This window comes from Didymella exigua, assembly GCF_010094145.1.
Source record: "Didymella exigua CBS 183.55 unplaced genomic scaffold M421scaffold_21, whole genome shotgun sequence".
In the NCBI taxonomy this organism is placed as follows: Eukaryota; Fungi; Ascomycota; class Dothideomycetes; order Pleosporales; family Didymellaceae; genus Didymella; species Didymella exigua.
Window position 1 is genome coordinate 370,885 of NW_022984795.1, and position 17,086 is coordinate 387,970.

General features: G+C 54.7%; 6 protein-coding genes across 6 annotated transcripts; 1 reads left to right on the forward strand and 5 right to left on the reverse strand.

Annotated features, from left to right (window-relative positions):
• Window positions 1-95: 95 nt before the first annotated feature.
• On the reverse strand, window positions 96-3,451 carry M421DRAFT_67275 (WD40 repeat-like protein; the record flags this gene model as incomplete). The annotated part of the gene is made up of 2 exons (XM_033596387.1): window positions 96-1,299; window positions 1,353-3,451. The coding sequence occupies 2 exons, from the start codon at window positions 3,449-3,451 to the stop codon at window positions 96-98; spliced, it is 3,303 nt and encodes a 1,100-aa protein (XP_033446914.1).
• A 1,595-nt stretch (window positions 3,452-5,046) lies between these two features.
• On the reverse strand, window positions 5,047-6,863 carry M421DRAFT_67214 (amino acid transporter; the record flags this gene model as incomplete). Its single annotated transcript, XM_033596380.1, has 3 exons — window positions 5,047-5,968; window positions 6,021-6,581; window positions 6,727-6,863. The coding sequence occupies 3 exons, from the start codon at window positions 6,861-6,863 to the stop codon at window positions 5,047-5,049; spliced, it is 1,620 nt and encodes a 539-aa protein (XP_033446915.1).
• A 690-nt stretch (window positions 6,864-7,553) lies between these two features.
• On the reverse strand, window positions 7,554-12,092 carry M421DRAFT_422636 (uncharacterized protein). The gene is made up of 5 exons (XM_033593229.1): window positions 11,725-12,092; window positions 9,356-11,581; window positions 8,785-9,236; window positions 8,321-8,739; window positions 7,554-8,270 (listed from the first exon to the last, which is right to left on the reverse strand). Exons 1-5 carry the CDS (start codon window positions 11,897-11,899, stop codon window positions 7,760-7,762), a joined length of 3,783 nt encoding a protein of 1,260 aa, XP_033446916.1. The 5' UTR covers window positions 11,900-12,092; the 3' UTR covers window positions 7,554-7,759.
• Window positions 12,093-12,386: 294 nt separating this feature from the next.
• M421DRAFT_102386 (GTP-binding protein yptV1) lies at window positions 12,387-13,289 on the forward strand (the record flags this gene model as incomplete). Its single annotated transcript, XM_033586770.1, has 4 exons — window positions 12,387-12,411; window positions 12,530-12,919; window positions 12,994-13,074; window positions 13,159-13,289. The coding sequence occupies 4 exons, from the start codon at window positions 12,387-12,389 to the stop codon at window positions 13,287-13,289; spliced, it is 627 nt and encodes a 208-aa protein (XP_033446917.1).
• Window positions 13,290-13,712: 423 nt separating this feature from the next.
• M421DRAFT_67093 (uncharacterized protein) lies at window positions 13,713-14,387 on the reverse strand (the record flags this gene model as incomplete). Its single annotated transcript, XM_033596373.1, has 1 exon — window positions 13,713-14,387. The coding sequence occupies one exon, from the start codon at window positions 14,385-14,387 to the stop codon at window positions 13,713-13,715; it is 675 nt and encodes a 224-aa protein (XP_033446918.1).
• Window positions 14,388-14,796: 409 nt separating this feature from the next.
• Window positions 14,797-16,505, reverse strand: M421DRAFT_422641 (mitochondrial hypoxia responsive domain-containing protein). The gene is made up of 4 exons (XM_033593230.1): window positions 16,038-16,505; window positions 15,836-15,987; window positions 15,335-15,781; window positions 14,797-15,227 (listed from the first exon to the last, which is right to left on the reverse strand). Exons 1-4 carry the CDS (start codon window positions 16,076-16,078, stop codon window positions 15,082-15,084), a joined length of 786 nt encoding a protein of 261 aa, XP_033446919.1. The 5' UTR covers window positions 16,079-16,505; the 3' UTR covers window positions 14,797-15,081.
• Between the last annotated feature and the right edge of the window lie 581 nt (window positions 16,506-17,086).

The window sequence follows — 17,086 nt, forward strand, 5'->3', positions numbered from 1 at the left end:
GGTATCATAGTGCCAGCCAACGCAGACTTCCAATGCTTTGGGCATGTCCACCCGTCAGCCCTCTGCCTCCATCGTGCTTCGCTACAATATACTCTCTACAGCGACGGACTCTCCGGCCGATCAATAGCCAGCCCAAAGTAGAAGTCCGTCAGAGCATTCACCTTGTCACCAAATGATGTGTCCACATCCTCCAACATCTCCAAGTCTGTCTCTTTCCCAAATCGATTGAGAGCAGGCACATCGAGACCGCCACCGCGGGCCTCCGGCTGCTGACTGCACTCGTAGCCCAAAGCGCCGACGTCCCAAGTCCCTCCGCAAGATCTACATTCAAGTGTTGAAGTAGCGCCTGTGATGTTGCTGGGGCCGCCGCAACGGAAGCAGGCGAACGAATGACGCTCGCAGAAGGCGTCGTCTCCGCTGGGAGATGGAATAGCCGGGCGAGTGCAGTATGTGCATTTCGCTTTGCCCGGGACGACGTGGCGGGATTCGTCGAGCCACTGGCGTCGAAGCTCGTCAGGTATACGATCAGCACTCCGACCTGAGTCACCAATATCTTCGTAAGTCGTTGTGTTGATATTGTCAGCGCAGCCGGGCAGGTCGCATTGTGGCCCTTTCGGTATCGCCATGGTCCGCTGGAATTGCAAGGCGTCCTTGTGCAAAGACTGGGTGTAGGCGTCTTCGCTTCGATCGAAAGGTCCTTCATAGCTGGGGCCCTGGACGACTTGCTGCTTGGGAAAACCTCCCATGGGTGCCAGTCGTAGCTGGCCTGTTCTGAGCCACTTGCGTGCTTCCGCAGCTGCAGTATCGTTCGACTCTTGAAAAGGCGTATCGATGATCATATCGCTCGCTGTGTCATCGTCGTCTTCACCGACATAAGGATGATAAGTGAGCGTATCAGCGTCCTTCAGAGTAATGTCATCTCTGCCGACTTCGAGAACGTTGGCCGTGCCGTTGACCTCGCCCAAAACGAGCTTGGTGTAATCAGAGGTGAAAGCTCCAGCCATGATGCCAGAGTTGGCCGTAAATAAGTTCCTGACAAACATGTCCTCCGGAGACTGGATGATGTCCCAGACCTTCACTACACCATCAGATGATCCCGAGTAAAGTCGTCTCGCGTTCTGACCCCACGAAAGAAAGCGAACTCCGGTATCCGTCCTTTCATGAGGTATACCGTCTTGCAAGGGCATCAGAGAGCTGCCATGGCTGAGAATGGAGAGTGGCCTGTCGCCCCGGCGAAGGTCCCAAAGGTAGGACCGACCATCCGTACATCCAGCAGCGAATAGGTGCTCATCGTAAGGGCTGTGGTATGTCAGCTTGCATGTTTATGTCATTAAGCAATCCATTAGACTCACCACCAGACGATGTCGTTCATATCAAACGCTTGACACTCGAGTTCAAGCGGGCACACGAACCTGTAGTCCTCATTGGGAGTGTAGAATCGAACGACTGAGCGGGTGCCTCTGTTGACTTTGCCGTTGGCCACGCATCCTACTGCGAAAAGGCCTCGATGTCTCGGTATGGCGTTGAATGTTACATCGAAGACATTGCGACTAGAACCATATACCTGCAGAGCGGTCTCCGCCTCTACATCCCACAAGCATATATCGCCTGATGTGTCCAGGCCACTGTCCTCTCGCATATTGGCCCCGAAGCCGGCAAGTAGCACTTGTCCAGTTGGGTCGAACTTCAGCGCATTGGCTGACATCTTGAGGTCTGGACGACTCATGGCTTTAGCAGAGGCGAAATTTGCTTTCGTGTACTGCCATGGCTCATCATTTATGTCATCTTCTTGGAACTTGACGAGCTTGATTGACCTATCGGTCGTGCATTTCGTGGCAGTTGCAATAATTCCATCGACTTTCGGGTTTACTGCTAGAACATCCACCGGTGCCTTGTGTTGTAGCTCTCTGATCATATACGGCTGTTCAGAACCGACCGACACGTTCCAGATACAGACACAGTGGTCGTAGCCAGCAGAATACATGAATCTCCCTGAAGGCGAGAAGGCCACCGAAGTCACAGTCGTGTATAGCTTTGAGTCTTGAGACACAAACATAGCATGCGTTGAGTTGGCCCCAACCTCGGCCTTCGGGCGATCGACGCAATGCTCACCTAGCTCATGGATTTTACCGCTGGTAGTGTCACCGTACAGAAGTACATTTGGTCGATTGTACTGCATGGAATCCGTATCAGTCACCGCTACAGCTCCTGCAGCGAAGAACTGTCCGTCAGAAGTCCAAGCCACAGTGTGTATATCACTCGACGCTCCTGTCCAGGTAGACTTGAGTCCCAGAGTGTCTACAAGCTGGTTCCTTAGTTGGTATGTCAGTGGCCTTGATGCTGTCTGTCGTCCTCCCCTTGATTGAAGACCAAGCTCCCGTTGAAGGACGCAGGACGGTACCGAGACGTTCTGGGCACTGCGCAAACTTGGATACGGCGTAGTTGATGCTAGTCGCTGTATATGAGGTACGTCCGATACCTTTCCTGCAGCGGCATCCTCAAGGAAAGACATGATGCCTCGGGTATTCCGTGGTCGAAGGTGGCGACCAATCTCGTGAGCCAGCTTATGAAGTTTCGGCTCGGCAATATCTTTCATAATTGCTCGTAGACGTCTTCGGTACGTGCTGTGGCGCGTCTGCAGAACTGAAGGTATGAACATCGCGACAACGGTCTCCACCGTCAGCAGTTCCACAGGGCTGAAGTCTATATGCAGAATGGCACCCTGCCAGCTTTTAATGCTACTCTGATCCCACATCCAATCCTCCGGACTCTCGCGCATGGCGAGACGCTGTGACGAGGACAAGTAAGGCAAATGGCCGTGCTGGATATTCCGCAAGTTTCTCTGCAGCGCCACGCCCAGCTTGGCGTCTTGCTGTTTGAAGTTCGGGTCCAATGGTTTTAAGCGGACCATGCTGCTTCTGCTCGGGGTCACGGTCATTTCATCGCGGGGTAACTCTGAGCGACTATGCACCCCAAAGGCTGTCCAGTGGCTAACAAGCGGCTTTTCCGCGTCGGCTGACTCTTCAAGACCACCTTTCGGCCATCTATAGTTGACGGGAGCAGCGCGGCGAGATCTCTGTCTCTGAGATTCCCAATCTCCGCTGGAAGAAGAGTCGCCATCGTCCCTGGTCTGCTGCAAAGCTCGTGAGATAACTTGTGATTTATCGACATGAGGCGTTCGAGTGCTGGAGTGCACGGTGGCCCAGTCGATTGAAGCTTCTGCGGCGAATTTCGGCGGCAGGTTCAATCTTGGAGGATCTTGCGTCCGGTCCCGCTTGTTCAAAACCGTTGAATAGCGCGACTGGATTCGACCATAGTTGCTACCCGGGACATGCTTCAAGTACTCTTTGGTGATCTCTGACCACTTCAGTCTCTTCACCTCTTTTAAGAAGATGAGCAGGTGATCCGCCCTCTCGGCAGCATTCCCAGAACAGGGATTCTTCGATGGCATGGTCGACGAGGAGGCAGGTGACGATGCAACGGCATGAGGCTTCGACGGTATGTGGCTCTTCTGCGTTCGGCGAGGTGTCGACTGTCTCAGAGGTAGGTCCTCAACCGCAATGTCTCCATCCTCATGTGCGGCACCGTGGCTACCAGGCGGCGGTTCTCGGGGCGAGGGTTGGCGTGATTTGGATTGTGCTCGAACGGCGATCGAAGGCGCGGTGTCGAGAAAGGTAGCTGCAGGCTCGGCTGCCCCTCCAGAGCCAGTCTGCGTTGTAGCTCCTTGCTTCGTCGACGCGGACGCAGCAGGAGGCGGTGGCTGAACGACGTCCGCCTCGTTAGGCTCGAGCGGATCTGAATCGATTACTATGGCTGATACCCTTTCTGGGGTTGTCAGCCCTGGAATAGGCAGGCCTGTTGCGGTATTCTCACGAGGCATGCGACCGATGAACAGCGGACGGGCTGCTTGCACAGGCATTCTGTCGAGGGCTGGTATCGATGAGACAGAGGGTTTCAGTGCCAAGTTCATGAAGCTGACAGAGGGCGCGCCATTCGTACCGTTGAGCCCCGAACGCAAGCTGAGAGACGGGACCACTGTTGAGGAAGCTCGCGCGGGCGTAGAAGCACTGGCGCCGTGTCTGCTGGACGGCTTCACGCCAACATGGTTCGTCCTTTGAGTATGGCTACGCCCTTGAGCAGTTGTCTTCCCGCTCGACATTGACATCTTCCTCCTTTTTGTACCCTGCCTTGCATCCGTCGTTCCAGTCCACGCGGCTGTCGTCGTTGTTTGCGCCTGCATGTTGCCCATCGACGCCGAAGCGCGTGGCCCTATGCCCGTAGTCGTTGTCGCGGTCGCTGGCCTGCTCGACGAAGGTATACTGACTTCAGTTGGCATGCCTGGAGTTCTCGTGCCTGTGTGCGATGAAGAATCGATGGTGAGTTTGCTGCTTGGCAACGAGACTGAGTGAACCATCGCAGGGGTCGAGACACGGGAAGTTCGAGAGGCGGGAACAGATAAAGGTGCCGCATGTGCTTTCGATACTACCGCAGCAGTCTGAAAGGGTATCTCTGCTCCATCGTGGCCCTCAGAGTCGGAGTCTAGAGTCAAGTCCACCACCGCTGGCACTTGCCTCTGGTTGCTATGATTGTCAGTCGCAATTGCGCAAGAGGGTCCAGTACGGCGGAATAGCAGCTGTTTGCTGCTGTCCATGTACCGAACATCTGAAAAGAGCATGCGCAATTTACCTTGGGGCCATCCAGGGCAGAATTTGGGAAACGACGCGTCCATTCAAGTGACGGGCGTGTTCGTCGCGTACCGTAAGTGGTTGGAGCGGCTCGCGTCACCAGGTCCATGTGGGGCGTCACTAGCGTGTCAAGCACCAGACTGGAGGAATTCACTGTAGCCATGAACCTTTTGTGACCGGAACTTCCTCATGCCCAGACGACCGAAACTCTCGGATTGTGCGATTATGTCGGGAGCATCCACCATTATTGAACCAGCAACGCCTCGGTATCTCACAACAAGAGCGGCCACTAGTAGTCGAGAAAGCAGCATCGAAAATGTTCATCGTCACTTCTCCATTCAACAACCTCAAAGAGTCTAATCTACAGCTTCTCACCCTTAGCTTCCACATCCCCATTCCTCTCATGTCGACTATCCGTCACCGCCAGCCCAGCAACCGCAATCTCCTCACCAGGCGCAACGTCCTGCGGCACCGGAGGGCCGGTAAAGTGCTTCCTTCCATGGATGATGTACCAGATCAGACTGATCAGCGCAAACCCAGCAAACACCACACTAGCGTAGTTCATCGTCGCTGGCTCAACGGGCAAGCTGACGGGCATGCAGAATAGCACAAGAGCCAGACAGATCCATGCTACCATGGCGACATTGATCGCGTATCCAAAGCGGCCAAGCGAGTAGGACGAGTTCTTCACAGCCTGACGACCGCGGATGATCGAGACCAGAATCGGCATGCCATAGCTGGCTGACAGGCAGATCGTGGCGACACCAGTGAATGAATTGAACGCAGCGGATGAGCCGAAGTAGATGAGGCCGAGGAGGCAGTCGACTGCAGTCGACAGAGCCAGAGCTGCGAGCGGGATGTCGTATTTCTGCGAGACCTTCTTCCAGACCCCGGATCCGGGGATGGCGTCGTCGCGAGCAAAGGCGTATGTGCATCGAGAGGCAGCGGTGAGCGCACCGATTCCGGCGAAAAACAGGATACCTAGGATCAGGAAGAGAAGGCCGAAACCGCCAGCGGCAGAGCCAGTGACTGTCTTAAACAGGAGACCGATAGGCTGACCGTTGGCAACTTGGAGCAGAAGCTGCACGTCCGGCAAGACGAAGAGGATGGGGATGAGGTAGATGACACCCGTCACACCCGCTGCGGCAACCGAAAGAACAATAGCCTTGGGGACCTCGCGCTCAGGGTTCTGCACTTCCTCGCACATTGCAGCCACCATTCCGTATCCCGTGAGCACGTACGCGCCCTGCAGCAGACCAACAAAGAACGCCCATCCACTCGGCCTAGTGATCATCAGCTCCATATTCTCTAGCACAATCATTTAGGTCTACTCACCAGCCACTCGCACTCGCATCGTAATGCGTGAACACGAAATCCGCATCGCGCTTGACATCCGCCATTGTCAGCAATGTGATCATAATAATAACCACACTGCTCGCCGTCCAGTAAATGCAGACCTTGTTGATCAGATCCAGATACCTCGCGCCAAACACATTGACCGCCATACAAATCAGCATGACCGCCCAGAACGCGAGAACAGTCTGCCACTGATTCGGCACAAAATCCTCGTTCCACAGGGTAATGGCACTGAGGATCAGCTGGCCGCCCGAGAAATTGATACTCAGCGTGACGGTCCAGTTGCCGACCAGCGTCAGCCAGCCAGTCACCCACGACGTAATGGGCGCCCACTCGCGCGTGCTGAGCATCGCGCTCCAGTAGTACACGCCGCCGGCGGTCGGGTAGACGGCGCAGATCTCCGCGAGCGAGGCGGCAATGGCCAGACTGATGAGTGAGACGAGGACCCAACCCCAGAGGATGGTTACGGATTGGCCGTCGGTCAGGGTGATGTACATAGTCGTCGACAGACCGAAGGGAACGGCCATGATGGCGAAGGAACTACGTTATGTTAGCAATACAATCCCGCCACGAACAAACAGCACCGAGTCCCTTGTTCATTTCATGACCGACGTGCTGAGATACCCAACGCAATTGCGCTCCTCTCCCCCCAAGCATCGCACCCAGATAAAGAGAGCATACGTACAGCCCCAGCACACTCAACATACTTAGATTCCTTGGCAACTCACTCGCATACCCCATCTTCGCGAGCGCCGCATCAGCGCTAGCATCTTTGCTCGCAACCGACGCCTTGCGCCCAGCGCCCGTCTGGGTAATGCTCATGCTCCGTTTACTCACGTCCATGTCGACTGCGTCTGTACGACTTGGCGGTCTATCTCTTTTCGTGGCGCGGCGTGTTGGGCACCGTCAGAGCGCAAGCTGCAAGGTCCGCGGGAGTTGTGCGACGTTGGCTGCGAACGCACGTGGGGACAAGCGGTCTAAGTACGGCGCGGCGAGAAGAACGGGCTAGGACGGCAGGTTTGACGAACGCGAGCGAGCGCGAAATGCGCCGGCCTAAGGTAGTTGCGGGGAATCCACTACCGTGTGGGTTCTGGATGCGGCTGAAGCAGGGAGCTAGAGATGGCGAAGGGCTGGCTATTCTGACAATGTCGAAGATTGGTCACCGAGGGCGCGGGTGCGGTCGTCACGCGACTGCAGCGTGTATTTAATGCTGCGTCTGCAGAGCCTCCTGGTCAACGCGCGACGCCTTATCTGGGCTGAGCTCGGCCATATTTCTGATGTCTGGAGCCAAGATAAGCTTGCGAGAACGAGTGGAGAGGTGATTGGAGAGCGCTGGGCGTGATACGGCGCTGTTGTCAAATTGCAGATGTCACCGAGTCAAGCCACGCCAGTGCGTCATCTGGGGCCGCATGCAAATGCCCGCAGTGCGACCGATAGTCGGAAGGGGAGACTTCGTATCTCCTGCTATCTTTGGGTGGTCAGTGTTCAATAGATAAAGAGGACATTGTTGATGGGGTGAAATCTTTGATCGATTGTGACTGTAGCAATTATGCTGCTGTTGCTCCTTCGTGCTGAGCAATTGCTGAGCGAGCACTGAGCAACATCAACGCCGTTGACTTTGCCAGAACGATTGGGTATTTATGCGCCTTACTCCTTTTCCTGTCGGTAAACTCGACAAAATGCTTGAGAGAGACCCCGAGAGTCCTGTTCACATCTTACTATGCCGCAGGGACGGTGGAGATCTTTGCCCGAGGCGAAGACATCTCCATAGCAGCGTCCCTCAGTTCTTCTTCTCCCTCAGACTCGAGTTCTGCTTCCCCCTCCTTCGGCCCCATGGCCCAGTCGAGGAAGTCGAACAAACTTTCTTTGCTTGGTTTACTGAGCTCTTCGATGCATTGCTCTGGCGTGATAATCTCAGCAATGTTGTGAATGCTTGCCTTCCACTCTTTCGCACAAGCTGCTTCGGAATCTGTATGTACAACGTAGAAGTAACGATACGCGCGTCGCATATCAGCTGATTGCATGGCTGCATAGTAGCCAATCATGTGAGTATTGGCGTCTTCCTGACTATTGGCAAGGCGATTGAAGTAGTCAAGAGGCGGGTGCTCAGCGACGACACGGCGCTCGGAAATGATGGGGTACTTGTCTTCAACAAGGCTGCGTGGTTCGATCGGGTGATCTTGTTCGATGTAATTTGTTAATGTCAGGAGCTGGTAGAGTTCGGCACGGCTGTTGGAGTCGTTAGCAATAAAACATCTGTAGGGTTGTCGAGAAGGTACCTCATATAATCAGAGTTCTGCGCTGCAAGCTTCACCGAATTATCCTCACACTTTCGGTACAGGGCCTCCGTCAGTTCGGGACGAACACAGAGTCGCCAGAGCAGACATGCGTCAGATATCTCCAACCACGGCGAGACAGGTCCACCTAGGCTGCGCAGCTGCTCGATCTTGGCAAAAAACAGCTTCACGATACTCAGCGCGAGCTGCGGCTTCTGCTCGAAAACATCGTCGGTGATGTAGACAAAGCCGCCATGTGGAAAGATGCCGATGCAAGCATGCTGTAGCTCTGGCGGATCCGGACTAACGCCAAACTCATATTCTGCGGGTGGTTGCAGACCAACAGACCACACGCGTGTCCGCTGCTTGAGGACCTCACCAAAGCCGGGAAGCTCCACGAATCGCTCAAAATCCGGATGCGCCTGAATTAGTTAGTTTGAGTGTTTTTGTCGCGATAGTGAACGTACGATTATAATGCCAGATTTGCCCTCAGACATGTCCTGATGGAACTGCGTCCAAGCGCCGTCATACCACAGGTTCGACACTTGCACATCGTGCATCAACAGCCATCGTGTAACAAGCTCGATATCCTCTGTGTGTTCTTGAGGATGATACAGTAGCATAGCTCGATGCTCGAGCATCGTGTCATCGTCCGGAACACCCGAGTTGAACATGTCCATAATGTTCATATTGTAGAGCTGCTCAATCTTTGCATTGAGCTGGACAGAGGTTATGGTAGCTGGCAATTGGCTCCTGGAAAAATCATCAATAGCGACAGGGCTTTGCACAACTTCTCGAGAAAAGGTGGGAAGCATGTGATCAGCGATGTCGAAACCAGGCTCGCTTGCAAAGTTGAGCGACCCTATTCGTGAAGATGGCCCGGTGTGACCATTTTGCATGCTACTGTCGTCGGTCGGATCTACTTGCAGATTCAGTGAGATGCAATAAAGAGCAATGCAAATACGCGTATCACGATGCCTATGCTAACGATAGCATCGCCACGCACCTAGACGTCTCGCCCAAGAAAATAACACTCACCGTATTTCCGGAACCGAGGCATTTCTCTGGGGTTGATCTGCTTAGGCTTTGGATTCTGTCCCGACCCCCGGGGCCGCGTCCATCCTGTATTTCTGTGTGCGAAGCTGCAGTCGGCAGCACTGTAACTGCAACCCTCTGGATGGTTCAACCAAAAGAAGCATGTTATTGAGGGGTCTGCATTTTTTGGTGCCGGAACATCGAAGACATTTGAGCGAACTGATCCGTTATGGTTGCGCTGGAAGCGAGGTATCTGATTAGGGTCTAGTGGTATAGTACGATCGAATGGTCTGTTTTTGGAAATGGCCCGTCCCGTGTTTCTGTGGAGATAGTCGCATGCGTCTTCAGACTTTGGACAGCCCTGAAGCTCTCTCAACCAGGCAGAACAGGTGAGATCTTTGTTAGCTTGACCCTGTGAACTGGGCAGAATCATTCCGCTATCTGTGGATTGATCTTGTCCAGTACTCAAGTAAGACTGACTGCGTGACTGCATGCTCGAGTCAATGGGCAACGGCTGTCCATTTTCTAAGCCCGATGGAGCCCAGCCGGTATTCCAATGAGCGTACTCACACTCTTCGTCTGTTCTTGTGCAGCCAGACTCTGATCTCAGCCAAAATGGACATGTCACGGGAGGATCGGCATACTTGGACGGCACACGTCGAGGCCGTAGATTTGGATCTATTGGAACGGCAGGTGCTTTGATGTCGTGTTCGGGATGCGCCCAGCCCGTGTTCCAATGAGCGCACTTGCAAGCGGCTTCAGTCTTGGAGCAACCTTGTGGAGCCTGCAGCCAGAAGCTGCATGTGATGGGTGGATTCCGGAGCTTGAATGGAATGAAGTGCGGCGGTGCATCCCGAATTGTAGCTTCTGCTATAGTAGGAGGCAAATGCTCCCTCTCGATTGGCTTGCCGTTGATCTCCGTCCAGCCTGTATCTTCGTGTGCATATGTGCACTCCTCCGGAGTTTTCTTGCACCTATTTCCATTGCACCAGAACTTACAAGTAATTGGTGACTTGCGATACTTTGGGGGAATCCAATTGTTGATGTCGCCCAGCTGGTACGGTTGACCTTGTGGATCATAAGTTCGATGCATGAATCTGCACTTCTGTGCACCGAATGCACAATTCGAACTGAGTTTACAGGCGCTGCAAATCAACGGTAACTTATCCTTTTCCCAGTCGGCAAGAGGCCCCGCGTCCTGTCCAAGTTGGGATCGGTCATCGGGATTCTCCTCTTCTTGTATACGACGATTCGCAATATCGCGACGACTATAGGGATCGCCGCCTGATTTTGTTGCTGCTTTGGACAACGTGGGTGGCGGGCCGTTGACAAAGGTGAGTGCATTGAAGTCTGGTGTACCTTCCGTACGAGATCGCTTTTCTGCAAGGCCTCTATACTTCAGCTTGTTATAATGGTTGTCAGTCAACCAGCCCGTTCTTTGTTGCTCTTTTGGCTGATCGGAAAAGTTGATCGCTCGATTCGTCTGCTTTGATGGGGCTGTATGGATAGCTTTCCCACCCCCTTTGGAGACTGTGCTTTCTGTGGGGTTTGATATGGTTGCGGTCGTGACGACAGTTTTGTCTTTTTCTGACACAGTCGGGAAAGCAGACTTTGTGGTAACGGCAGATACCTTGAGTCGCTGCGGACCTCTCTCAGCTGCCGCTGCTGTCTTTGATGTTCTTACCGAAGTAGTAGACTCTGCCTTCTTGTTATGTAACAACGAGGTGCGCAGTGGGCTGCGCGCCGCACGTCGGTCCGCTTTGCGTGTCATTCTATTCTCTCTTTGCAGTTCGCCCATTAGAAAGTCGCCTGAGTCATGTACCTCTGAGCTCGATTCTTCTTGAGAAGAAGACTGCTGCAAAGGCGCTTTGCGAGGAACAGGAGAGAGGCGTGCGTCGGTAGGGCTTTTGTCCGGTGAGCCTGAGACTGGCTGTCCCTCGTCCACAAACAGGCTGCGACCTCTCCGTGATGTAGCCAAAGGCTCTTCTTCGCTGCTGTCATCGTCAAAAATAACTCTGCGATCCCGCCGTTGCAGCTTCTTGCGCTTCTTCGCGCACTTTGCATCCTTGCGCTTCTTGACAGCTTCTACTCTCTTTATCGCCTCTGCATAGGCCTTGCAGTTCCTCTCGTTCTCACGTTGGAGGGCAGCTTCACCGAGCTCTTCCTTGAGCCGTTTCCATTCGGAGAGCAGATTGGTACCGTCCAAATGCTCTGGCGGCTCCCAGGTGCCTGTGGTCAATTGGTCAGTGTGCTGGGTTTCGCTAGAAGAGCGAGTTGCCACTCTAGGATGACGTGTAGCAGTTGCAACGCGAAGTGTTTCTTACATCTAAGTCACCTATCAGTATGACACTTCTGAATGTTTCGACCGACATACCGGTGTAACGGATAGTCTTCCCATTTGACGAGGTACTCTTCTTCGTCGTCAAGGTTCTCAGCAATAATACACTCAGCGTTGAAGTACAGGCCCTCCTGCTCGTCTTCCACAGCAGACATCAATGATACTGTATCCATGTCGTAGTCTTCGACGAGGTCATGTGGTGCGGACATGACCTCGCGCAACTGCTCAAGCGCCGACACGTTGATTGGCTAGTAGTAAGTTAATTGAAGCCGTGACATTTGGTCGACAGTTGTTCCTGCAGCGTTCCGCACTCGCCTGGAGCCGCCGAATGCGATTGCGACCCGTTTGCGCTTCTCAGGTTTGACCGTTCGAGCGACGTGAAACAGGCGAGTCGAGAGGGAGATGGCCGCTCTGCCGCTCTTGGAGAGCTCCAGCTCAGTGGAAGTAAGATAGTATGGCACTAGGGTCCCTTAGCGCCGTTTGCGACTTGGCGCCTGCCGCCCGCAGCTCCACGCATGGCTTTGTCGAGGCAGGAGGCAGCCAGATCTCCGCCCACGAACTACGAAGAGGCACTGCCATAGCCCTACACCGCCCGCACACCACCACGCCGACTACCTTCACCACCACCGCCCAGTCTCGCGCCAACATACGGGCGCCCTCCCCCACTGCGCACTCGCTCCCCCGCTCACGGCAGCCATGGCGAACGACGAATATGACGTGAGTCTCCTGTGCGACTTGTGCGCTCATGGCTTCCTGTACTGACACACTGGCTGCAGTTCCTCTTCAAGGGTACCCACTGCCTCTGCGCCGCCACGCCTGCCCCCGCTAATGCCCAGCAGTGGTCCTCATCGGAGACTCAGGTGTCGGTAAATCCAACCTGTTGAGCAGATTCACCCGCAACGAGTTCAACCTCGACTCCAAGTCGACCATTGGCGTCGAGTTCGCGACCCGCTCGATCCAGGTAGACGCCAAGACCATCAAGGCCCAGATCTGGGACACAGCTGGCCAGGAGCGGTACCGCGCCATCACATCGGCCTACTACCGCGGCGCCGTGGGAGCGCTGCTCGTCTACGACATCAGCAAGCACCAGACTTACGAGAATGTTACAAGGTGGCTGAAGGAGCTGCGCGACCATGCCGACTCGAACATCGTCATCATGCTGGTTGGAAACAAGAGCGATTTGAGGCATCTGCGGGCAGTGCCCACCGAGGAGGCCAAGCAGTTTGCGAGTACGTACACGGATTCGCAGCATACGGTTGGGTATGTCGATGCAGAGACGGCTGCTAACAACGACCACTTACAGGCGAGAACAATCTGTCCTTCATCGAGACGTCCGCCCTGGACGCCAGCAACGTCGAGCTTGCTTTCCAGAACATCCTCACAGGTACGTTCCCGCCGCCCCGTCGCCAATGCCCCTCATACTACGCAGCGTTGCGATGAGCCAAGGACTGGACTGACAAGCCACCAGAAATCTACCGCATCGTCTCCAGCAAGGCACTCGACCAGGGCGAGGGCAGCCAGAACGTCCTCGGCGGCGAGCGCAAGGTCCTCGAGATCAGCAAGTCGGCCGATGCAGAGCAGAAGAAGGGATGCTGCTAGACGAACACACGTGAGCCTCACGACGCACTGCGCTGCGTCTCACGCACGTTCGGTAGGGGCAGACGATAGCAGTGCGCTGCGCTGAACGACCAGATACGCCTGTCATGTGCAAATGCCCACGAGTCATGTCAAGTTTCACGGCGTCCAGGATGTCTTTTGGTCGACTACCCTCTTTCAACATCTGCTTCCTGTTTCTGCTTCCATTGCAGGTGCTTGGCTGTGCTGGATGAGCCGGCTTAGAGGTCTGTGTCTTGGTTTCCGCATGTTGGTGGGTCTTTTCTTTAGTTGGAGATGGTAATGTCACTATGCTGCTGTACGAATGCAATGCAGCGTCCACTATCACGTCTATGCCTCACCCAGCCACGATATGGTTCATGTCTGGTTTCACCGTTCAAGATAGTGAGCATCTGCACCAACCACTCCTTAGAACTCGCGATGCCCCTTCCCCCCGCTCACCATATCATTGCTAATCTTCTGCACCTCCTCGCTATTCTTGACCCACGCTTTGCTCGCATCGGCATACCGCCGCGTCCCAAACTTCTCAACACACCACTCCATTCCCTTCGTCATCTCCTCCCTAATCCTCTCATTCAACCTCCCCTCTTCGCTCTCCCCACCCTTCCGCTTGCGAAACGCTTCCACATCATCCACCAACATCTGCGCCCCCTCGACCCCCTGCTCGCCATACACATAATCGACAAGCGACGCGTCGAAGCTCGGACACGCGCACCGCCCCGCTACATCCACATCCAGCCGTTCGCCGTCACGACGTTTCTTCGGCACCCACCCCTCACACGCGTCGCCGACGTCACCGAGCCACAGCCGTGCGTTGCCGAAGTCGCCCTCGCTCCGGTGAAGGATGCTGTGCAGCAGCATCCCTTCCAGCGCGGGCGGGGCTTGCATGTGCCGCACGAGGAAGTGTGCAGAGGGCAGGTCGTGATTGAGAATGTGGCAGGTGGCTTCGAGCGTGGGGTGGAGAGCGAGGTCTGCGATGGCCGCCGTCAAGGAGGGGTCTGCAGGCCTCGTAGGGGCGCTGGCTAGGCGGGCATTGTCGAGGAGGCGGTGGGAGATGTTGCTGAAGGATGAGGGGGGTGGCATTATTGGGGCTTTGGGACTCTGGCGTGGGTTGGGTCTTGGTTTGTGCTTGGGCTGGTGGAGGTAGGTCTGTGGTTGATTTGTCGTCTGTGGGCTGTTCTGGTTTTGGTACGGAGACAGAGGGGGATAGGGACAGTGCTTCAGTGCGTCTAGGATGAAGATCTACAGGTCATGCATAAAGCTGGTGTAGCTCAGGCGCGGAAACATGTGACGCCCACGACTCTTTGAGATGCATCGACGTCATGACAGACCCTAGTCTATACGACCCTTAATCCGGGGTACGCTAAGAGTGACGTCTATGTACCTCTAGACAGCTTACGCAGTCTGAACATCCAGGACAAGTGCTCAGTGAGCGTGGCAACTCTCAAAAGGTGTGGTAGGCGAGACACATAGCCGCAAAACACTTTCTATGGTAGGAGGTCAAGATGAGGTCAATTGCACTAGAGCTCTGGTAGAGCAATATTTTCTACAAAACATAGCCGCTTCGCATTCAATCGGCTGAACACTACTCGTACAGGTCGTAGGTGCGTGGAATACTCGTATGTAGCCGCCAAACGCCAGGAAATGGTAACGGAGTGCTAGAGCTATCGTCAAGCCTCGGACGGGGGTAGCTAGACAAGCTCGAATCGGCGATGAGACAGCAAATGTTAAAGGTCAGCGAAGGTGCTGGACCGGAGGAGAATCAATGTGCAGACGTCTAAGCTTTGTCGCCAGACTTGTCCTTCTCCTCCTTCTTCTCCTTTTGCGCCTTGCCCTGCTTCTCTTTGTTTTCGGGGTGTTCGCGCTTGGCCTCGATCTGCGCGTTGCGCTCCTTAATGCGCTCCTCTTCAGCCTCAACCATCTCTGTGAGTTCGTCAGCATAGTTCCTCAAATGTCAAGATGCCGTGATCATGACAAAGCTGTAATCGTGACAAAGCACGGTTCGTCAGCACCACAGAGATCGAACATACCTCTCCACTGGTCCTCGCCAGCATACCGCTCATGGTGGATCTTCTTCTCAATGATATGCTGATGTGTCGGGTCATTCGGATCCAGGACCTTGATCGTCTCCCAGCGTCCCTTGCCCTTTGCCGCATCCGCGCCCTCGATCGCGAATGACGTAAGTAGCGCTGCCAGTGTACCTCCCTGGGCGTACATACGGGCCTGAACGAGCTTCTGGGAGCCGCTCAGGTAGGGGTTGCGGTTGACCATTGTCCAGGAGCCAGCCATGGAGGCGACCCAGAAGCCGAAGAGCAGCGGGTACCGGTTCTCAGTTGCCCAACCCTTGGCGCGCTCGAAGGCCGTCTTGTTCTGCTCCAGGAGGGCCGCACGACTGCGCTCGCGCTCGATTTCGGCTTTCTTCTCGGGGTTGTTCTCGATATCCCATTGTGCCGAGGCGCGGTCGGCGGCAATGACAGCTGGGGAGAATTAGTATGGAGGCGGAAAGAGAAGATTTCATAGCACAAACGTACCAGTGAATGTTCCTGCGGATGTGACGAGGAAAGCCCGGAAGGGCAGGGTCAGCGCCCTGAAGGATGGGTATCTTCTGCTTGCGCCCACTACAGCGGCGGCGCCGACTGCTGTGCCGACAAGACCAGCAATTGTTCCGCCTTTAACTGAGGCACTTCATATCCATCAGCGACCTCTCGCGCAGCTTCCTGTAAGTCAACTCACTTGTAATGCGCCTGTTCCTGCTCGGGCGTGAGGACCTTCATCTTGTGTGATAGCTTGTTCTATGTACTTTCGTCGTATGTGCTGGGTATAACGTGTTTTCAGAGGGGACAATCGTAGAGTACAGAGCTCGCAAAGAGGAGAGTGCGATATGTTCAAGGCCAGCAGTGGAGCCAGGCGCACGCAATGCTTATGAAAGGATAACGCAGCGCTCAAAACTACCCCATGGTGACGTCGCCGACTGCCCGGCAGCTTAGCGCGTGCTGAGGCAACGCCTTTCGGCAGACCCTGTCACGACGGCCTTGTTCCCGACCATCTGTCAGACAGAGCATCGAACCACCGCGCCCTGACATGCTGTGCGCCACATCTTTCTTTCTCCGGTTTGTCCATCCAGATGTGCTTGTGCTAGTCGCCTCTACTCTTCAGACTGCGTGTAATTGCTCTTCTTGCCGCTCAGATCAGATGACGAGTCGTGATCTCATAGGTCTGGGCGATCCAGCATCTGAAAACAAGCGCAAGCAGTTCTGTCCGATCAGCCCTACCGCCGAAGAGGCCGAACAGTCAGCGATGCTCCAGAAACGGTCCGTCTCGTGCATCGCAAATTATTCGGATCACGCGGTGAAGCCGCTGCGGCATCACTAGCGTTGCCGCTGGCCGTTCCACCAGCAACTCACATAATTCGGGCATGTCCGCCACGGCCAAATTGAACCACAGGCCTCAGACTCCCGTGTTTTGGAATCGTTGTTATGCACCGTCGGTCTTTCCTCCGGGAAATACTCGTCTTGCCGGAAGTCCATACATGAAGTTCCGAACGCGCCCGAGCTACCGCCGAATCCCGAGCTTCGCTTCCGAGTCGGTCCTCAACACCAGCACCATACAATTGCAATCACTAAGCACATTGCACGTATCTTATATGACACGAACAAGCTGCGAGGGAAGCTATCCACATATAATCTCAAACTTCATGCAGGAGCATGTAATGTAATGCACGATTGCTTATATTTTGGAGGAATGTTCACAACCTGCCATGCTTTCTTGTAGCCATACTCCTT